Source organism: Podarcis erhardii, assembly GCF_964252035.2.
Source record: "Podarcis erhardii genome assembly, chromosome: 7".
Lineage (NCBI taxonomy): Eukaryota > Metazoa > Chordata > Lepidosauria > Squamata > Lacertidae > Podarcis > Podarcis erhardii.
The window spans coordinates 52,450,257-52,469,688 of NC_138511.1; the positions used below are offsets into that span (position 1 = coordinate 52,450,257).

The following is a 19,432-nucleotide window of genomic DNA, read 5'->3' on the forward strand; positions in this document are numbered from 1 at the left end:
GTATTTAAGCAGTTTTGAGATGGGGAGGCAAGAAATGTGAATTTAATGGCTGAAATTTCTTCTTCTTGGGGAAGCTCCTCCTCAGCATTATCAGTCCTGCTACAGTGGGCTTACTCCTATGTCAGTAATAAACTTCAGTTATGATGGAGTTAATTCTTTCAGTCTTCATCACACTCTGAACCTGGAATGAATCCTGAAATAAATCCCTGCTAAAGATTGTCTGGCTAGCTTAGATTCTACTTTGCTTTTTGAACTGTTGCAGAAATTGAGATCCCTTGTGGCAGCTTGTGGTTTTTTCCAGCTCTGGTTCATGTGACTGTCTTGCGATTCTCCATGATGCCCTGTCTTTCCTGCTCTGCCTGCTGCTTCCTAGTAAATCTCCAAACTCTGTTCTACTTTCAAGAATAGAACAGGTGAGCTATAGGCTGTTCCATCAAGTGTACAAGTCTGAGGCAGCCTTGAAGTTATAAGTTAACCTTTCTAATCCTACCCCTTTAGGCTTTCGATCTGTCCCTCTCAAAAATGGATACAGTGAGGATATAGAGCTGGCTTCCCTCTTGGTTTATTGTGAGATGCAGCAGATCCTGGTAAGTGCAGAAGCTGTTTGACTTCCACCATCCACTAGGATGGAGACCTACCATGCACCCAAATGTCCCTTCACCAACTTTGCAGCTCTATTTGCAAAATTGGTGGGGGGATATGAACCCCATTCATGTCAGTGGGAGCTATTTCTCTAAAACTAACTGCTGCATGGGATGTATGTTCATCAGGATTAAAGCTGGGGAAGGAAGGATGCTCCGCCCAACATGCTGCAATCCTAATGACATTCTCCCCCCCTAAAAGTACATATAAAAAAAATACTTCAATGTTGTTTGAGCATCAGCACACGTATACACTTACTTCCTGGTTTGCGGAGTTTGGGAGCCAAAACATTCCGACTCACACGGTGTTCAGGATCCAATCTACGACTGTAAATGGTTACCCATTGCCTATGCCAAACCTCTTCATCTGTAGACAAAGTTGTGGCCTGATTTGATTTATTGCGTGGTGTATTTTACTGGTAGCTCATTTGAGTGGAGGTGTGGGGAGTGTGTGGCCTGGGCCTGCAAGTGCCTCCAACCCATTTGTATTAGTAACTTTGTTGTGAGTTTTCCATTCTACTGTTCTGCACCCAGGTGTAACATGGCCCCTGATACAGACCCAGTCCAGTTCCTTTAATGGGAGAACATTGAACAATTCCTTATTAAAATCAGTGGGACAGTAAAATAAGTGCTTAACTTTGATTTGATTATGGTGTGTGCATTGCAAGAAGGGCTTTCTTTTCCTTTTGAAGGAAGGTGAAGAAGATCTCTATTCATCATTTCGGCAACTACGACAACGCCAAGCAGAGCTAAACAATCAGTTATATGACACCCGACGGAACTTAAAGAATCCAAGCCGAGATGATTTATTGCAAGAGTTCAATAAGAACGAAGGTCAGCTGCAAGTGTATCAAGAGACATGCAACAGGAGGTACTTTGATGATGACACTGATCCCAATAAATCCCCAAAGATCCTGGATAATATAGCATAAATAAAGGAAGTACAAAGAAGAGTCCAATAAATTACCTTTGTTTCACCTTGATCTGCTAGGAACTATTTTCGCAGCCAAAATATGCCTGGCTTCTTGAACTAGCAAACTCAACAAACAGGGCTGTCTTCCAGCTGGAAGGCAGCAGTTTTACAAAGCTAGAGAACAAGGCAGCTCCACGGTTCTAGCATACATGGATGTGGCACATAGGGAATTAAGACTATCCAATGTTCAATAAATGTGAAGATTTAATTTACAGCCTCCTATTTAAGAATATTTATACACCACTTGAATGTTAAAAAAGCAGTTTACAATGATGACTCTTAGTATTTTCTTTCCTTAAAATTATGTATTTCCTCATATATCAACTGCTATATAAATGCAGTGCTGGTGGGGGACTTGGATAGATGCATGTCCTGGCACAAGGCTGACTTTTTTTCTTTGTCCTCTTTTCAGACTGAGGGAGAAGAGAGTCAGCAACAGCAAATTCTACTCCTAGAGGAACTGGGCTTCCTTTGGTGCGTTATTTATAAAATCACCTGGTAAGAAACATTGATTTATTCTGGAAGCGCAGCTTAGAATGGAGGCTCAACAGTCAGAAAAATACGTTTTTGGCAGGGAACAAGAAAAAAATTACATTGTATATACTAGAACAATCTGTACAAAGCAACAACGCTGAAGGGTGGAGTAGCTTGTATAGTAAACTTTAGTCAGTAACAATGTGTGATGTTTGTAAGGCAAGCTTATCAGTCGAGAACTCCAAGCTCACATGTACCACAATGATTTTGTGCCACTTGTATGACCTTTGTTTTTATGATGGCCATAATTCCAAGAGCTGTATGTGCTTTTAAGCCTTTCCAAATCCCACACCTTTATCCTTTTTGCTAAGGCCTCCTCTCTCTTGCTTCTTTTGGTAGGTGGAACTACTCTCCCAAAGTTGCCTGGCAGAAGTCTGCCACTGCCCTCAGTGGTCATCATCTGCAGTAACTTGCCTTTGAAGGCACAGCTGAAATTGCAAGGGAGAAAAAAGGAACAGATATTATGGACTGTGCAGGGTTATTTCTACACAATGGCTTGATGAATGCCAGATTTCAAAAGGGGGGGTTGTGTGTTTTTTGAAATATTAACTTGTAAAATCTTATCAGATTTGTTTTGGGTAGAAATTTTATTTTTAAATGTATGTATACAGAAGTGGTATGTGCGTGCGTGTATGTATAAAGACTGGTTGGCACTAAAATTTACATGGGTTTGTACTATTTTGAGAGATTAAAAGGTGCCCAACAGTTAAAACTTTGTTTTAGTTTTTACAAAAGCAACTCCTTTTGCATTGGCAAGCCTATACATGATAGAAATGTTATGTGTGAGACACATTTCTGGTAGGCTCATGCAAAGATGAGTGGGAATGAAAGTATCCTGTATAACTTAAATCTGCAGGGAGATCCTTCAGTCCATAGCTCAGTGTTCAAGTTATTCTGGAATGTAATGCATAACGAACGGACTTGATGCTTACCTCCCCTTAGGCTTGAAGTGCAGGAAGAGTAGATGGGCAGTGGTGTGGGGGTTGTAACCCATAGATTTGTGGCTAATGGACCCCAAGTAAATGCTTTGATTAACATTTGCTTTGCTTTACCTAATGGAATTTATGCTCATTAGTTACAAACCACTCACCTAATAGGCATGCCTTATTTGCAGCCTGTTACTGAAAGTTAAAAAGTGCACTAATTCTTCCTTTGCAACTGTGGCTAGAATCATAGAACTGTAGAGTTGCCAGAGAATCCAAGGGTCATCTACCCTCTGCAGTCCAGGAGCACAGGTAAAGAATCCCAACAGATGGCCATCTATCTCTGCTTAAAAACCTCCAATAAAGGATTGTCACCTTCCACCGTAGTCCTAATAATTTAGTTAATGTCACAAGAACACTTTTTTGGGGGGGAAACACAGCATTAAAGAAGCAATAGTGGATAAAAATGAACCACGGAGAAAATAAAACAATACTTTACCAGAAAAGTACTACAGTATAGTGGTTAAAGTGCTGGATGAGTGTCTTTTGTCTCCCTGCAGGGCGATAGAAAAAGGCACTCAATTCAAACCACTGCTTGAGAGGTGCCTAATGCCTGCCGATTGACAGATGGGTAGGGCCACTCACATGTCAAAGTGATCACTTGGTTTTGGTTCTCCAGTAACAGTGGTTCCCTGCCCCCTAGTGTAGACTAGTGGCACTCCGCATCTGGATTTGGGCATCAACAATACAGGCAATTGTGTACAAGTGTGTTCTGTAGCGATGTTTTGGAAGGCTGGCGAGTCAAAGTGCATACAGAAGAATGGTACTCCTCCCAGGATAGATGACATTGGCTAAGGTGAATGCAATATTTTATTTGAAAAAAATACAGACCTCCTGTACAGTAAATACAACTTAATGGGTGTGATAAAAAAAACCTTTAGACTTCCTGGTTATAAAAAGCTTTCCTCTCCCCCCTCCCATCAACCCTCAATCTGTGACCAGTATGCCACCCAAAGGGTGCACTGACATTCTTGGACAAGTATAATCTACCCATTTACAGCATAGTAGCCTGCAACTATTTGAAATAGCAGAGCTACACATGAATTTTGATCTAATTTATTTAAATAAACTATTAAAACATCTAGCTATGCATTTATAACAGACTGCTCCAGCTAAAAATGGCCTGCAGGCAGCAGACGACAATCATTAGTCTACACTGGCTGCTTTCTTACTGCCATGTTTCTAACAAATAAATAGAAAAAATAAATAAGGGGGAAGACAGGGTCATTTTCAGTCAAGAGACCTATAAGTCTCTTGCATATTGAAGCAATCTACGTACATAATTTAAAATGTTTCTCAAAATGTATTTCTTTATTCAACACAAATTTGGAGCTGAGTTTACAAAAAATGTGTATATTTTAAAAAAGGGATGGCTAATTTATTGTTAGACAACTTCCATCGTCTTGGGCCAAGCTGGCTAGGGCTGAAGATAGTCCAAAAACATTTGGAAGGCCACAGCTTAGCCACCAATGATTTAGACAGTGCTGGTTAGGATACTTCCCCCCCTGTTACTTACAAGTTACAGAGGATCAGCAGCAGCGGAAACTAGCTGCCCTGCAAAGTGCCCCCTCTATACCCTACGGTAAAGTATTTGTTTAAAATATTCCTACCTGATAACAGAGCTCAGTTCTAATATATTACATTCAGTTACTAAAAATCCTGTACTTTTATTTCCTTAAAAAAAGAAGGTTCAGTATCAGAACTGTACAAACGTCTGCCAGAATATGAAAGCAGAAGCAGAGCTACATCAGAGTCATGATTAAATGTGTCCCTAAGCAGAATGGTACGATACAATCACACCCCAACAGATATGTATGTTGGAACTGGAATAATGCAGTGGAACATGCATTATAGACATACAGTGATTTGTGTATGCTTTTCAGGGAAGAGAATAGTTCAGATAGAGGCGTAGAAAAAGAAAAGCCCCATTTTCCATCAAGAACCGGAATGTCCTTTTATCATAAAGGGAAAATGGTGTCAGGTGCTGTTCTGTTTGGATCAAGAGTATATGGTGATGACTTCTCGGCCACCACCTCTGACAAGTAACACTCGCTCCAAGCCTTCGGTCAAGACCTCAAGAAATTCCATATCTGGGTCAGCTGAAGTCAAGGCAAGAAACCTCTATAGATTGACATGAAAAGCCTTTATAGAGTTCTATACCAAGTAAATAGCCTTCATGCACACTTAAAACAATCTGAAATCTCTTTGGAACAAATGTAACTCAAGGGGCACAATTCAAATAGAGATTAACCCTCACAGAGAGTTGAATTCTTTCACTAAGGCCAATGGGACTTCAAAGAGTTAAATTCTAGCTGAATGATGCATTACTACTATAATTTGCAAATGTTTGAGAAAAATCTCTACCTGGAAACTCAGGTCCCTGTATGCCCCTCCCTTTGGGTAGAAACAGAACTGTATTTTAGTATCATGATGGCCTTTACTTTCCCACTTTCAATTTAAGAATACATAAAGTGATACAGATTGTTTTCATATCATGATGCGCACAAGAACAAAATAGAACCTAAAACTAACAGGTGAGCACCACGCACACAGCAGCAGCAGCCCCCCCCCAAAAAAAAACAACTGTTGGAAGGGAATAAAACAAAGACACAGCTAACTAACAAGCTCCAAAGGCGCTTGGGATCAGCACCAGTTGAGTGAAGTGTCAAAAGGAAGATGAGCTTACCTGGGGCCCAGGCCATTAACAAATAGCAGAAAGCCTGCAATGTTCCTCATAGCCAAGCAGTCTCTCTCCTGGATGCTCAGACGACCTCTGGCTACAAGTGCCTTTTTTCAGCTCTGGCTGGTTCACCAGCTACGACTCCTTTTGAACATAAATGATTTGTCTACTGTACATAACATTGATTGGATTACTGCAATGTACTCTACATGGGGCTGCCCTTGAAGATGACTTGGAAACTTGGCCCCAAATGCAATGGCCAAATTACTGGCTGTGGTTCCATTTAGATCACATATAACCAGTGTTCTAAATCAGCTGCATTGGTTGCCAGTTTGTTTCTGGACTCAATTCGAATTCCTCATTTTTGCGTTTAAAGTCCTAATCAACTGAGGGCCCTCTTCCTCTGCCCTCAGAAGCTTGGGGTGGCGGCCCAGGAGGCAGCATTCTCGGCGGCAGCTCCTAAATTGCGGAACTCCTCACAGAGCTGCATCTGGCAACTTCATTATACAGTTTTTGGCAAATGCTTAAGTACCACCTCTTTATCCCTGCAGTTTTCGAATAGCTTAATTCTTGAACATTTTGGCTCCCAAACGCCGCAAACCTGGAAGTGACTGTTCTGGTTTGTGAACTATTTTTGGAAGCAGAACGTCCAATGGGCTTCCAGAGCTTTCTGCAGCCAATCAGAAGCCGCGCTTAGGTTTCCGAACATTTTGGAAGTCAAACGGACTTCCAGAACGGATTCTGTTTGACTTCCAAGGTACGAGTGTGTGTGTGTGTGTGTGTGTGTGTGTGTGTGTATGGACCCACCTTATTTTAAAAAAAAAAGTTTTAAAAAGATGGTTTTAATGCTGTATTTAAAACTGTTGTAACTTGTTCTTGGACCTTAGAGTGAAGGATGGGTAATGAGTTTATTATTATAGTATTATTAATAATAATAATATTCATCCTCAGATGAATCCATTAATCCTCAGATGAATCCAACTGCAAAGCCTCTTTCGAGTTTGTTTGCTTCTGTGTGTTTTACATGGGGTCATTAAATTGCCATGAAAAAGGATACAGTTTTCATCTCCATCAGTGTTCTTGGGAGGGCCAGGCATGTTGAGAAGAACAAGTCGTGCATCATGGGATCGGTTTACAATGACTTCGTTCAGCTTCACAGCAGTGTGCATCCTCCGGACATTTGACTGGTTTCTGTTGAAAGGTCACAATTACAAGTGGTGTTAGAAGTCAGCAATTGCAAGCTTAAGAGTACTAATGAAAAGCATCGCCAACATGGAATGTTTCAAAAACTTTAGTTGCCTCTCACTAAAAAGGTAGGTTCTCAAATACTGCCAAAATCTTGAAATGCTGGTGTGTGCACCCCAAGTCCCCATTCTGCTTCTGTTTTTGGTAGGTTATATCAGCAAACGCCACACATATAAGGTTATCAAAATGCAATTCTGTCACTTCATATCTCATTGAATGAAATATGAAATTTCCCCATTTTTGCATTGGCCCTTTTTATACATCCTGTAAGGGCCATATAGGAAGAGCTGTAACTAAGTGAAAAGCTAATGCCATTACATGATTTCCTATCTCAATCTCCTGGAGAAAAAGCAATCCAAGAACAAATCAAGGTACAGAGTAAAACTGAGTGAACAGGAAATCTTCAAGTGGGCAGTTAACCGGAATTACAAGCACTTTGACATGGGACGGAGGGAGAACCAAAGAAAAAGGTTTAGGATGTTGCATTTCTTTTGGCACATTGAGGACCAAAAGGAATGGGATAGAAAGGGGGGCTCGCTTTGACTAAAACAGGATGCATTTGCTGTAGCATTCCACCATCCAACCAGGATGCTAATAAAATAATTGCCAAATATCAATACACCAAGTCATGCAACATCTGCAGTCTTTCTCTGACCCACAAGAAGTTCAATCTGCTCCTTTGGGCATTCACAACTATTGCCAGCATCCTTATAAAATGGCTTCTGGCCAAATGCCCATCAACCAGCCTAATGATCAGTTTCAACTCTGATGAAGCTAGTAAATGCCTTTACTTTTACTCTAATTTCTTAATTTAATTTACTTTATTTTTTTTCTTTTCTTTTACTTTAATTTCCCATTTCTTGTAAGTAAGAACATATGACTTCTCCTGGATCAGACCAGTTAATCATGTCTAGCAGCTACTGACAGTCTTTGCTTCCCATCCAAGAGCTACTTTAAGCACACCTAAGGGCTTTGGTGGGACGCGGGGGGGGGGCGCTGTGGGTTAAACAACAGAGTCCAGGACTTGCTGATCAGAAGGTCGGCGGTTCGAATCCCCGCAACGGGGTGAGCTCCTGTTGCCTGGTCCCTGCTCCTGCCAACCTAGCAGTTCGAAAGCACATCAAAGTGCAAGTAGATAAATAGGTAACACTCCGGCGGGAAGGTAAACAGCGTTTTCATGCGCTGCTCTGGTTCGCCAGAAGCGGCTTAGTCATGCTGGCCACATGACCCGGAAGCTGTACGCCGGCTCCCTCGGCCAATAAAGCGAGATGAGTGCCACAACCCCAGTCGGTCACGACTGGACCAAATGGCCAGGGGTCCCTTTACCTTTACCTTTAAGGATTTTGGTATGACCCATCAGAGTCTTTAAAAAACCTTTTCTCCCGTCCTCTTCTGAGAGAGAAACTTAGGGGAGGCTTTTTGCTGCACACACACCATTTGTTGTTAAAATACGATCCCAAATCCACACCTCCTGCCTATGCAACTGCCACCATCACATCTAGCTTGGACCTAAGAGGAGGATATAGATTATTCAAAACAAGCAAACTTACAGATTTTCCCATTCACTGACAGCATGAAAGCAAACCGTAATGATAAAATTAATGTTAGCATAAACAGAAAAAAGCCAATTGTCTTGGACACAAAAACAGAAAACATTTTAGTCTGGCCTTAAGACCAGAACAATAAATCACAGTAATCAAGATATCCTGGCTTATTGCAAAGCACAATCATGACCATAGTGACCTGGTTCTCAAGGCACATTAAACAAGCTAAAACAAATGATGGTTTGATGTGGATGAGCAGTGTGCTCAAGATTTAACTGAGGGTGCTTTACTCCCCCAACTCTTGGTGCTGCTGCCCCTGCTGAGAAGGAAGCCACAGTTGGATTTGTTATGCCATCCAAACCCAGACTTGTGGTTGGCTTCTCTCAAAACAAACATTGGTTTTTGCTTGGTTGCTTGGCTGCAAAGAAACAAATCACAAGGCAGGCTTTGGATGACATGATAAGTCAGACCATAGTTTGTTATATGGCAGTAGGGGATGAGCTTGGTGCCTAAGATTTCAGATGAATGCACAGCACGCTGCTTGCTCCCATGAAACCATGGTTTATTTTAATGATGGCTTAATGTGACGTGTGGACCAGATCACATGATGTCCTTCACACACATTATCCAGCCACCTTCAAGTCCCTCCCTGCATTTTCCTCCCTCAGCTCCTACACCACTCCTTATCTTTGCCTCCAGTCTGACATCACAAGGCCCATAGCAATATGAGAATCTCACAACCCCACTCTACTATCAATGCTCTCAGCATGCAAATGAGCCACACTTTAAGATAACTAGTGCATTACCAAAGAGGCATGTACCGCTGTATGCGTTCCTGGCCTCCCGATGCCAGCAGAGTCCATCCCACCCTTTGTGGAAGAAACACCATTTCAAATATTTCACTCTTTTGGTTTGGCAGCACAAGGCAAAATATAAAGCCTAAGCCCCCAACGATGCTACAGACATGGATTAAGGTGAGGATATACTGGCTCAGAAGGAACCTCTACACTTACGGTTTAATACTGATGAGCTCTCTGAAGTTCTCCACTGCATTGTTACGGATTCGCTTATCAGAGTCGCATTTCTCCTTTGTCCATGTCATCTGGATCCTTTCTGGGACTGCTTCCCCTTCATCTTCCTCATCGGAGTACAGGCTTTCTAACCTTATGATAGAGTGCCTGTCCTTCACCAGCTGAGCCTGGAAGAATAAACATGCAGGTTTATTGTTTTCAGAAGTCAACAGTCTATGGCTCTTCTACTTAATGCTTTTTGAGAGTCAGCAGCTGGAAATGATTGAGGAGGAAAGAGATTTTGAAATGTCTTGGTACAGCACAAGAAGGCAAAGACCTATCAATGCAACTGTGGCCCAGACCTCAAATTACAGGGGAGATTGCTCTCTCAACTGCTGTTTTTGAAGCTTACAGAAGGGCTAGGATCCTGCTAAAAGTGTGTGTGTGTGTGTGTGTGCACGCATGTGTGTAGGTCATTAAGGGGAGGGGAGGCTGCCGCCTTTCCCACAATCCAAGCTTTGCTATGGCCTTGCAAATGCAACAACATTTGCAGTAGGCTTGTAAACAGCCCCTGGTAAGGCCAGCTTTTGCGGGTCAAGGCTGTGCTTCCAGGTGACCAAGCAGGCAGAAGAAAAAAAGAAGAGCTCTATTGGAACAGACCACTTCCCTAAACAGATGCCTATGGAAAGCACACAAGGAGGGCTAGAGCAAATCAGCTCTCTCCCGCAGTTGTTCCTAGCAACTGGTATTCAGAAGCACTGGAGGTAACATACAGCAGGTTTTAGCCATAATTTTATACACCAGTCATGTTCCCACACTCTCAATAGCCCCAAAGGTTGCAATCTTTCTTCACAGAGGAACCGATCCAGCTCCTTGATCATTTGCGCTGCTCTTTTCCTCATCTCTACCAATACCCTTTTTTAGATGTGAGGATCAGAATTGTACACTGTATTCCGAGGGCAGCTACATCATCAGTTTGTATAAAGGCATTATTATACTGGCTGATATGCAATTGGCAGTTCTCATTTTTAGTCCCGTTCCTAATGATGTTGCCAACCTCTCCTCTTTCAAGCTACCAAAGGTATATGTGGGCACAATGACAAGTAAAAACATTTGCGGGCTTATACACAAGGCTGACTGACTGAGAGAAACAAGGATTTTGTTTTGGCAAAACCTTCACTTGCATTTAGAAACATGAGAGCACCACTGAAAACTGAGGCATAGGAGTGAAACTTGTTGCAGGTGTTTGGGCACAAAAGACTAGGTTTTAAGTGCAAACCTCATCTCAATACATGTGCCCAATTCCAATGGGGGGGGGGGAATGTGAAACGCATATCTTAAAGCAATCACTTCCTGATTCCCCATTGTCTGAGGTGGGATGGGCGGCAACTGGACAGTGGTGGCATCTCATTTATGGCCCAACCTCCCAAGTGAAGTTTCCCAGAATAGCATTTTTTAAAATAACCCTTTTTTTCCAATACAGTGAACATGGCAATTAGAGAAGAAATGGTGAAAGAGGTGTCTGCAGATTTTGGGACACTTTCATCAACACTTTACATGATTTGATACCAAATCAAAACATACCTCTCTTTCTCTTTCTGTTTTGGTCAATCTCATCTGCCTCAGCATCTGAGATCTCTGCTCCATCATCAGAGTCCGTTCGTAAGTGTAGGCGGAGATATCGCTGTTTTGCTACGAAAACAAGAACGACAGTCTTATAGCTACACACAATGCATTGTCCCAAACCCCAATCAACCACAGAACAAGATAAACCTCATTACCATTTCCACTACTTCTACTTCAGCCTCTATTCGGAGGTGGTAGAGGAAGGTGGCCAGGTCTTTCTTCATCTGGATGCTGTTGTCATCCATCTGAGCTACAGTGAAAATTCTCATTTTACATTTTCGCCAAACCTGTAGAAGCAGAAAATATATATGTATCTTCTCAAAACTTTTGAACATGTATGCAGAGACTGTAGAACCTGGTAGTATGCAAGGCTGCACAAACCTTTAAAAAGACAAAACGAAAAAACCACTCTTTTAAGTTTTATAAATGCAAGGGAAAGGGCCATAGTTCAGTGGTACCCAATCTGCTTTGCACACCACACACCCCAGGTTCAATTCTTGGCAACTCCAGGTAGGGCTGGCAGACCCACCTGCCTGAAACCCTGGAGAGCCACTATCAGCCTGCATCAACAATACAAAGCTAGGTGGACCAATGGTCTGATTTATATAAGGAGCTCCCTGTGTTCCTAAGTTACATAGTTGTGTATAAATGTGTGAAGGGCTGTAAGCTTAGTTGTACAGCACATGCCTTGCATGCAAAAAGTCACAGGTATCTCCAGACAGGGCTGCGGAAAGCTCCTTCCTAGAACTCAAGAGTCGAAGCCAACCTTAGTAGTAGAAAATAGTGAGCTAGAGCGACCAATGGTCTGACTTGGTATTCAAACAGCTACCTATATTCTGACACTGAGATAGGAAAATGGTGTGCATGACATGTTACGCCAGGATGGGGCTGATGGGAACTGTAGCCCAAAACACCAGGTTGAGAAGTGCTGCATTACATGAACTAAAAAGTAGGTGATTGTCAACATTTGGCGCTCCTAATCGGAGCACCAGGCACCTCCAAATCACCAGCTGAGGTTGTTTGTCTCCTTCCCAAAAGCTGCTGCAACAGTCATGCCAAAATAGCAATGGCAGTTTGAGACCTCAGCAGAAAGAGTTCCTCTTCTTGGAGGGACTTTCTGTGTAACTTCCCGTTTCATGCGACTGTCAGCTCTTAGAGCAGCACCTACAAATGAAGCTATGTAAATTTCAACCATATGGACCGACTGCCAAGATTACTCTTCAAATGTTGCTTGTTTCAAAGGCTACTGCTTCTGTTTATTTATATATGGTTTTCACTATATTTTGTTGAGCATTTTTCTAAAATGGTTTTCGGATATGTACTCTCTTTTAAAAACCTTGTAGATTGCTTGGGTGCTTTCAGGCAGAGCCAGTTATACAAAATAATAAGCTAGTGGTCACATCCGCATCATACATTTAAAGTGCTAGGAAAACACCTTAAACAGTCACAGCTTCCTCCAAAAAATTCTGGAAGGGTGGATGAGAATTGTTAGGAGCCACCATTCCACTGCTAGAGCTATAATTCCTGGAAGTGGTTTCACTATCAATCCCTCTTCACAGGGAACTCGGAAGAACTGTAGCTCTGGGAGGGGAACTGTTAGCACCCTTAACAGACGACAGCTCCCAAAATTATTTGGGGGAAGCAATGCCTGTTTAAAGTGGTATCGTAACGTTTTAAATGTATGGTGTGAACGTGGCTAGTATTCCACAGCTTGGATTGACATACACAAGCAAATGGGTGAGCCCAACCTGTCCATCTAGCTCCTGGCACTCTTACTTTATGCTGTTTGAGCAGAAAAGGAAGCAGCATCAGCATGCCTCCATCATGCACAATCCACCAGACGTCGATGTTCCCTTCATTGTAACGCTCATGATTGCCAGGGTAGAAGGAAACGTTTTTGGGCACCAGCAAGGCAAGGTGGGCTGCAGTTGTACAGCGTACAGTGTCTGGAGGCAAAAGGAATAAAGATGCATTGTAATACAAAGCAAACAGGATTGTGCGCCACTAACCTGCCTTGCTACTAGTGGGTGGCTTTGGCTGTCCTCTTCCTCCCCCTTAGTCCCAGTGCTGCTCTTGTAGAACTCAACAGGGAGGAGGATGGAAGGAAAACTAGAGACAGTTGGCTTAGCCTCTCATCGGCTGTGGCTCCACCTAATGTTGGCCACTCTGCCTTCCACCCTACCAGATCCAATGGATAGCGGCCACTACTGATGCAAAGCACAGGCAGCGATACACACAATGGCACCAAAGCATGGTGAAAGTCAACACCAGCTGCAATAAATGGGGAAGGGGGAATTCAAAGTGATGCTACCACTCCAGAGGCAGCTTTCTTTTTTTGGCAACACACCATTCCACCCCAAATTGGGCTTTCTACTATGAGAAACCAATTTTACAGCATTTTTCACACATCAAGAGCAAGAACACCAACCAACATCCTAATAACTTGCCTATAAAGGTTTTCCAGGCTCTTGAGTCTTCACTTTGCCTCCAGCCATATGGCCACCCCAGGACCACTGTGTTATGCTTCATGCCTCCCAATCCGCACGACTGTATCAAGTGGGAAATGCCATCCCGGACTTTATTAGCTACAACGACTTGGCAAAATCCTTTCACCTTCTCAATCTCGATCATATTCTTGATTGTCTGTAAGACAGCCAACAGGATTAAGGTGTCTCCCATTAAGAGGTCATGGGGCAATTAAAAAACATTAGAACATGCAAACAGATTTCTCCACTTGCACATGTTGACTTGTATTTATGGGAGGTTCCTCCTTACCAAAAGAATAATTAGTACAGGGATTTCCAAGAAATAGATTTATATATGTGGCCATGTTGGCTGAAATAGATGGATGCCTGTGCAAGATTTCTGAAGGTTGGAAAAATAGTGTCTGTGTCTGCTCTCTACTTACAACTAACAAAAATGGAATAAAATCGATGACAAAGAGAGAATATACAGCATAAATTTTGCAAATAACAAGAAACTGCACAGTACGATCCATCTGCATAACTTTTAAGTGTATGCATTTAAATTATTGTTTCTTTATTATTCTCCTCCTCTCAGATTCCCAGAGCAGATTATGAAATTTCAACACACAAGAAAACAAATGAAAAAAAACTTACAAAAATACATGAAAAAATATGTAGAGCAGCATAACACATGCACACCAGCAAAGACAAAACAGATAAAGTTAACTTTAAAGGTCTGGGGGGGGGGGGGAAATAAGTCTTCCCTTAGAACCAAAATGATGTCAGACCAGCCTTCCTAGGTAGAGCATTCCATAACGGCTGCCACCACTGAGAAAGCTCTTTTCCTCAGCAACCTCTCACCATAACTCAAGATGGCAGAGAAACCCAGGAAAAGGTCCCTGATTAAAATATTAGTGTATAAGCAACTCCCGGTTTGTGCAGGGGTTGCATCAGGTAATTGCATGTGTAGGCTCACCCCGCCCCTGCCCCGTTCCACACCCTTTCGGAGCCGAAAATGGCACATGCTTGGGCAGTCACACGCCAGTCAAATGCATGCAAAATGGTCAGTCTGTACTGACAAGCAAACTTAAAGGCCCTGATCTCAAGCCATAAAGTTTAAGACCAGAACTCTAAATGGAGCCCAGAAACAAGTCTCATTTACACAGCACAATTTCACTTTTTTGGTAGAGAATTAAAAAATTTTTTTAGTATGAAGGACACACAGCCTTTGCTGGAAAAAAAAGCCTTGAATAAACAAAACAAAACAACACTGCACTCAGACATTCTTTAGTCTTTGGTTCAGCTGTAGCCTTAGAAAAAACTGAAAACATATTATTGGCTAGAAAACGATTTGCTTGCCTGCCAAGAGGCTTTTTCTGGATGGAGCCTCAGGCCTTAGAAAGCCATATAAACTTTCTTGCCAAATGCTCCATGATACTTACACTTTGTGTTTAGCCTCCCCTCCCCCCCCCCGCCCACCTGTTCAGCCGCCTGTGCTTCTCCATAGCTCTCCAGGAAGTTGCCTTGTATCGCTGTTCCAATGATGGTCAGTCCCTTGCCGGCTTTCAGCTGAGAAGCAAACGTCAACAGTCTGGGGTATTTCACATGCAAATCTTCGTCCAGTTTCAGAAGCACCAACAGCTGCGGTCTGAAAAGAGAGGAAAAGAAACGGTTTTGGGGCCAGGTTTTTGAATATTAAGCAGCTCTTAAGGAGCACTCTGGCTTGGGAGCATTGAAGAGCTATTTCACCAACTGGCTTTTATATATTCAGACAGCTTTCACCAGGAGACTGGCTCATCAAAAATTCAGTTCACATGAGAAGTTCACATCTAAATCTAAGCCAAACAGGCTGAAGGCTGCATACTAAAAAAAGCTACCCACCCAGACTTTCAAGGGGCTGACTGGGGTGGAGGATGGGAGACAGCTGGATCACCATATTTATTTGTGCAACATGTGTGACATTTCTATAAAAGAGGACCATACAGCCAGAAAGTATGTAACAATTTGATTTATGACAGGGCTTTTCATATTAGTGTTCCTAGAATGCTGAGGCAATCCTTCATGAGAAGCTCAGTAACAGCAGAAAAACTTGTCTGAAAGACAGTTCCAACACCATTTGTTTCTTCTCCCTCTCTCCAAGGAGCTCAGTGTGGCGTATATGGCTACTTGCTCCCTATTTAGTCTTCTAACAATCCTGTGAGGATGGCTAGGCCCAAGGTCACCCAGTGAGCTTCATTCATGAATGGCTGCCAGGTCCTAGTCCAACACTTTAAGCATTGCTCAACCCTGGCTAATTGCTATACCTCTCTCATTATAACACTTTCCCTGCAATAAGTAGCCTTGGAGAAGTGGAGGGTGTGATCTTTAGTTGCATAAACCCAAGAAGGACATTAGATATGGTGACATGGCAGGAGATGGAAGAAGCAACAGAACCTTATGTGAAAATTACAATATCCAAGGCAAGAGGTTCATAGCTTAAAACTGTGCATTGCTGAAATGTTTCATTTTGGTTGTCTTCAGTTTGGCTCCTACTAGTTCTCTGCAGACAATCTTCCAGCATTTTTGTATTGGGGGGGGGGGAGAATCTGCACATAAGAGCCTCTTCCACACATGTTTTTTGAAGTAAGTAAAAAGTCCTGCATCAAGGGGCTTGCAAAATAAGCATTATTTTGATTTCATGCAAGTTCAGAATCTGGGGAAAACTCAACTCTCCATTTCATTAACTGGGAAGAAACAACAAGAAGTCACCTCCAGTTCTTGGTGTGTGGGGGCCCTTCTTCCAATCTCAGCAGAGCATATCGGGCAGCACTTAGAGACAGGCCCCGGATCCCATCACCCCATTCCTTCTCCGCCCTGTAAAGCACAATTTCAAAATTAAGCCAACTTAGGACACGACTCCCTTTCCAGAAAAAAAACACAACTGTATTTAGATCACTTATTTGCTGTCTCACAGTATAAATGGACTTCCCATGACTATAATAATTTAATAATAATTTATTATTTATACCCCGCCCATCTGGCTGGGCTTCCTTAGCTAGACCTCGATAGTCTACCCGTTTGTTACCCTTGTATCTCACTCTTCCTTTGGAAATCATAGAACAGTTTACATAAATTTCCCAGAGTTCTCCCTATATAACAGGGAGTATTCCTTACCGTTTGGCCACACAGACAATGACTTCCAGGTGGTGGGAATTCAACACTATGTTTGAAGGGCCACATGCTCCCCTTCCTACCATACTAACACTGGCCAGGTTTAGAACCACTTAGAGAGGACAATGCAACAGTAGATATTTCTAGAACATTCACTGGACTATGTGCTTTCAAAGGGTGGGTTCATCCATACTTCCACTTGCCCACTGTTTCCCCAAGGGGTAACCCACTGTTTATCGCTGAATCGGAGCAAAAATCAATTGGGTTTTCTCTGGATTGACATTTGCTCTGATTTCACACTAAAGAGCAGGTTTTCCAGGGGAAAGCAGCAGGGCAAAGACAAAACCCCTTGGACCCATGCCTAGAAAGCACAGGGCAAGTAGAAAAACCACTCAGTTTTCTAGGCACGGGACAAGCAGAAGTGTGGACAAGCCCAAAGTTATTTGTTTGCCCAAAGACTTCCACAATGATATTTCCTCTCCTCTGCTCCCACTATTTCAAGAACTGTCCCTGTGGAGCAGATTTTGGGGGGAGGGGAAAGCTCTGTTGTACAAGTAGAAAACCTTGCGTGAATAGAACAACTTTGTTGGACACAACCCTTAACAATTCAGAAATTAAATGACAGAATTAAACATCCTTTCAGGGCTTCCCAGGGTACAGCTACTGTTAAAGGGATAGCTCTGTGTGCATGCATACACCCACACCCAGCAATCATATTATCATGTTATTTTGATCAGAAGCTACTTACCCCTGGTATTCAATGTACTTGTAAATCATGCCTGCAATGAGCATTGCCACTAAAGCATAATACCAGGAGGAAATGAACATCAGCGCAAGGCAGATACTCATGCCTAAAAAGGACAAGGCCCTGAAGGAAACAAAACTCAAATGTTAGCACATATTTAGAGCTGGTTCAAACATGCATGGGCATTCTTTGATTTCTTTACCCTTGGGTGACTGGAGGCTGAATGTGCAGATTCCACTGAACAGGACTGTGTTGGAGGTGATCCTGGAACTCTTATCTGTAATGTTTATGTATCAGTGATGGCTCATTCACACATGCAGATCATCACCTGATGTTGCGTTGTCATCACGCAAAGGGCACATGTGTGTAAAAGGTGGGCTGAAAAGCATTTCCAAAACTCTTAGCTTTCTGCTTTTAGCTTTTCACAGACTCTCAAGTGCCCTAACCCTTAATGAGGAGGGGTCAAATGGACATATGAATAAGCTTGTGAGACACACTCTCTCTTTCTCAACTTACCAGTGGTAGTACTTAAATCTGGGCCTCCAGTTTGGAGTTCTTAGGAGTGTTTGCACCGCACAGGCTAAGTTGACAAACAAGTAACACATCAAGAAAAACCTAGTTGAGGGAGGAAACAGAGAAAAACACATCACATTTAGGTCTGGGCTCACTGTAGAGAACAAAGCACAAAATTCACAACTAACATAATGAAGACCGGTGTGAGGAAATGGAGGGGTTTTAAATTAACACTACCAATTTAAATTGCTTTTAAATTTCTAAAATTTCCAATATTTGGGGAGAAACTTTAGTGATACAGTACTGTTGTAAGTCTGTAGGATACGCATGTCTTGAGATTTTGATTTGGATATATCCAGGTTCAAATTCTTTCTTGGGTATGGATGGCCTTAGACAACCCCTCACACATGTTCCAAAGCTAAAATCCTGAATTGAACCCACTGGGAGAAGAGAGTGATACAAATTTATATCAAAGACAGTCTCTCTCTCTCTCTCTCTCTCTCTCTCTCTCTCTCTCTCTCTCCCCCTCCTAATTACCCAGGCCTTGGCCCAGTCAACATATGGCAGCTACCAGCTCTAGTCAAGCCCTAGAGTTCAAGGGAATTTGCAGGCCTTGGCACATGTGTATTGTTGCACTGGCCAGAAGTGTAAGCCAGGAATTCCCAATTTCAAATCTCACCTATACAGGTGGCCCTTAGGGCAGGCTACTGTTCTCTCATTTGCACCTCTACTCCCCTACTGAATCTATAATACTGACCTATGTTGCAAGACAAGCAAAACACTACAGACACTTAGAAAGTGCTATCAAAATGTTTTATATTATTACACCTAGAGGGAGTTGAAAGGATGTCGTGTGGAACTTTTTTTTATCCCTGGTGACATGCTGACATCCATTAGAGTCAGGCCTGTACAACATGTGAGCCACCAAGCCAAACATCAAGCCACCTGCCCTGGTATTCTTGGTGCTGCAAATCAGATGAGGCTGCCTGTCGGCTGACAAGCCACTATACATGGCAGGTGGGTTTGGTTCAGCACTGTAGGTCATAAGCTGTGCAGGCCTGGACTACAATATTATCAGTGTTGTCGCTTCCTAATCCAGAATAGGAAGAAGCATTTGAGTGATGAAAATTCAGATCCTGTTGTCCTTTGCACATTGTTCAATCCTGGCCTGAACTACCTAGCATCAGGGTTTGACTCTGTCAACTTGGATTTGGCCTCATTGATCCATAAATTGCCATGGCAGCTGGGCTCGGTGGCATTTTACCCCTGAACTGAACACCTCCCAATCCTTTTGTTTAACTGTGACAAACTGGAGCCACCACT

The 19,432-nt window shown here is 42.6% G+C and overlaps 2 protein-coding genes across 3 annotated transcripts in view; one reads left to right on the forward strand and one right to left on the reverse strand.

Annotated features, from left to right (window-relative positions):
- The window catches only part of PLCG2 (phospholipase C gamma 2), a 63,600-nt gene extending 60,150 nt beyond the window's left edge, over nucleotides 1-3,450 (forward strand). Inside the window, exons 31-34 of the mRNA XM_081871985.1 lie at nucleotides 499-587; nucleotides 1,334-1,512; nucleotides 2,027-2,112; nucleotides 2,488-3,450. Coding sequence (XP_081728111.1) covers nucleotides 499-587; nucleotides 1,334-1,512; nucleotides 2,027-2,069 — 311 coding nt within the window. The 3' untranslated portion in view covers nucleotides 2,070-2,112; nucleotides 2,488-3,450. The remainder of the gene's footprint in view (nucleotides 1-498; nucleotides 588-1,333; nucleotides 1,513-2,026; nucleotides 2,113-2,487) is intronic.
- Nucleotides 3,451-3,923: 473 nt separating this feature from the next.
- Nucleotides 3,924-19,432, reverse strand: part of SLC12A4 (solute carrier family 12 member 4) — a 60,175-nt gene continuing 44,666 nt past the window's right edge. For both annotated transcript variants that reach the window (XM_081871914.1, XM_081871915.1), the window contains 11 exons: nucleotides 18,113-18,211; nucleotides 17,600-17,719; nucleotides 16,450-16,554; nucleotides 15,181-15,349; nucleotides 13,684-13,879; nucleotides 13,013-13,182; nucleotides 11,392-11,523; nucleotides 11,195-11,302; nucleotides 9,614-9,798; nucleotides 6,869-7,002; nucleotides 3,924-5,221 (listed from right to left, as the gene is read on the reverse strand). In XM_081871914.1, coding sequence (XP_081728040.1) covers nucleotides 5,130-5,221; nucleotides 6,869-7,002; nucleotides 9,614-9,798; nucleotides 11,195-11,302; nucleotides 11,392-11,523; nucleotides 13,013-13,182; nucleotides 13,684-13,879; nucleotides 15,181-15,349; nucleotides 16,450-16,554; nucleotides 17,600-17,719; nucleotides 18,113-18,211 — 1,510 coding nt within the window. In that variant the 3' untranslated portion in view covers nucleotides 3,924-5,129. The remainder of the gene's footprint in view (nucleotides 5,222-6,868; nucleotides 7,003-9,613; nucleotides 9,799-11,194; nucleotides 11,303-11,391; nucleotides 11,524-13,012; nucleotides 13,183-13,683; nucleotides 13,880-15,180; nucleotides 15,350-16,449; nucleotides 16,555-17,599; nucleotides 17,720-18,112; nucleotides 18,212-19,432) is intronic.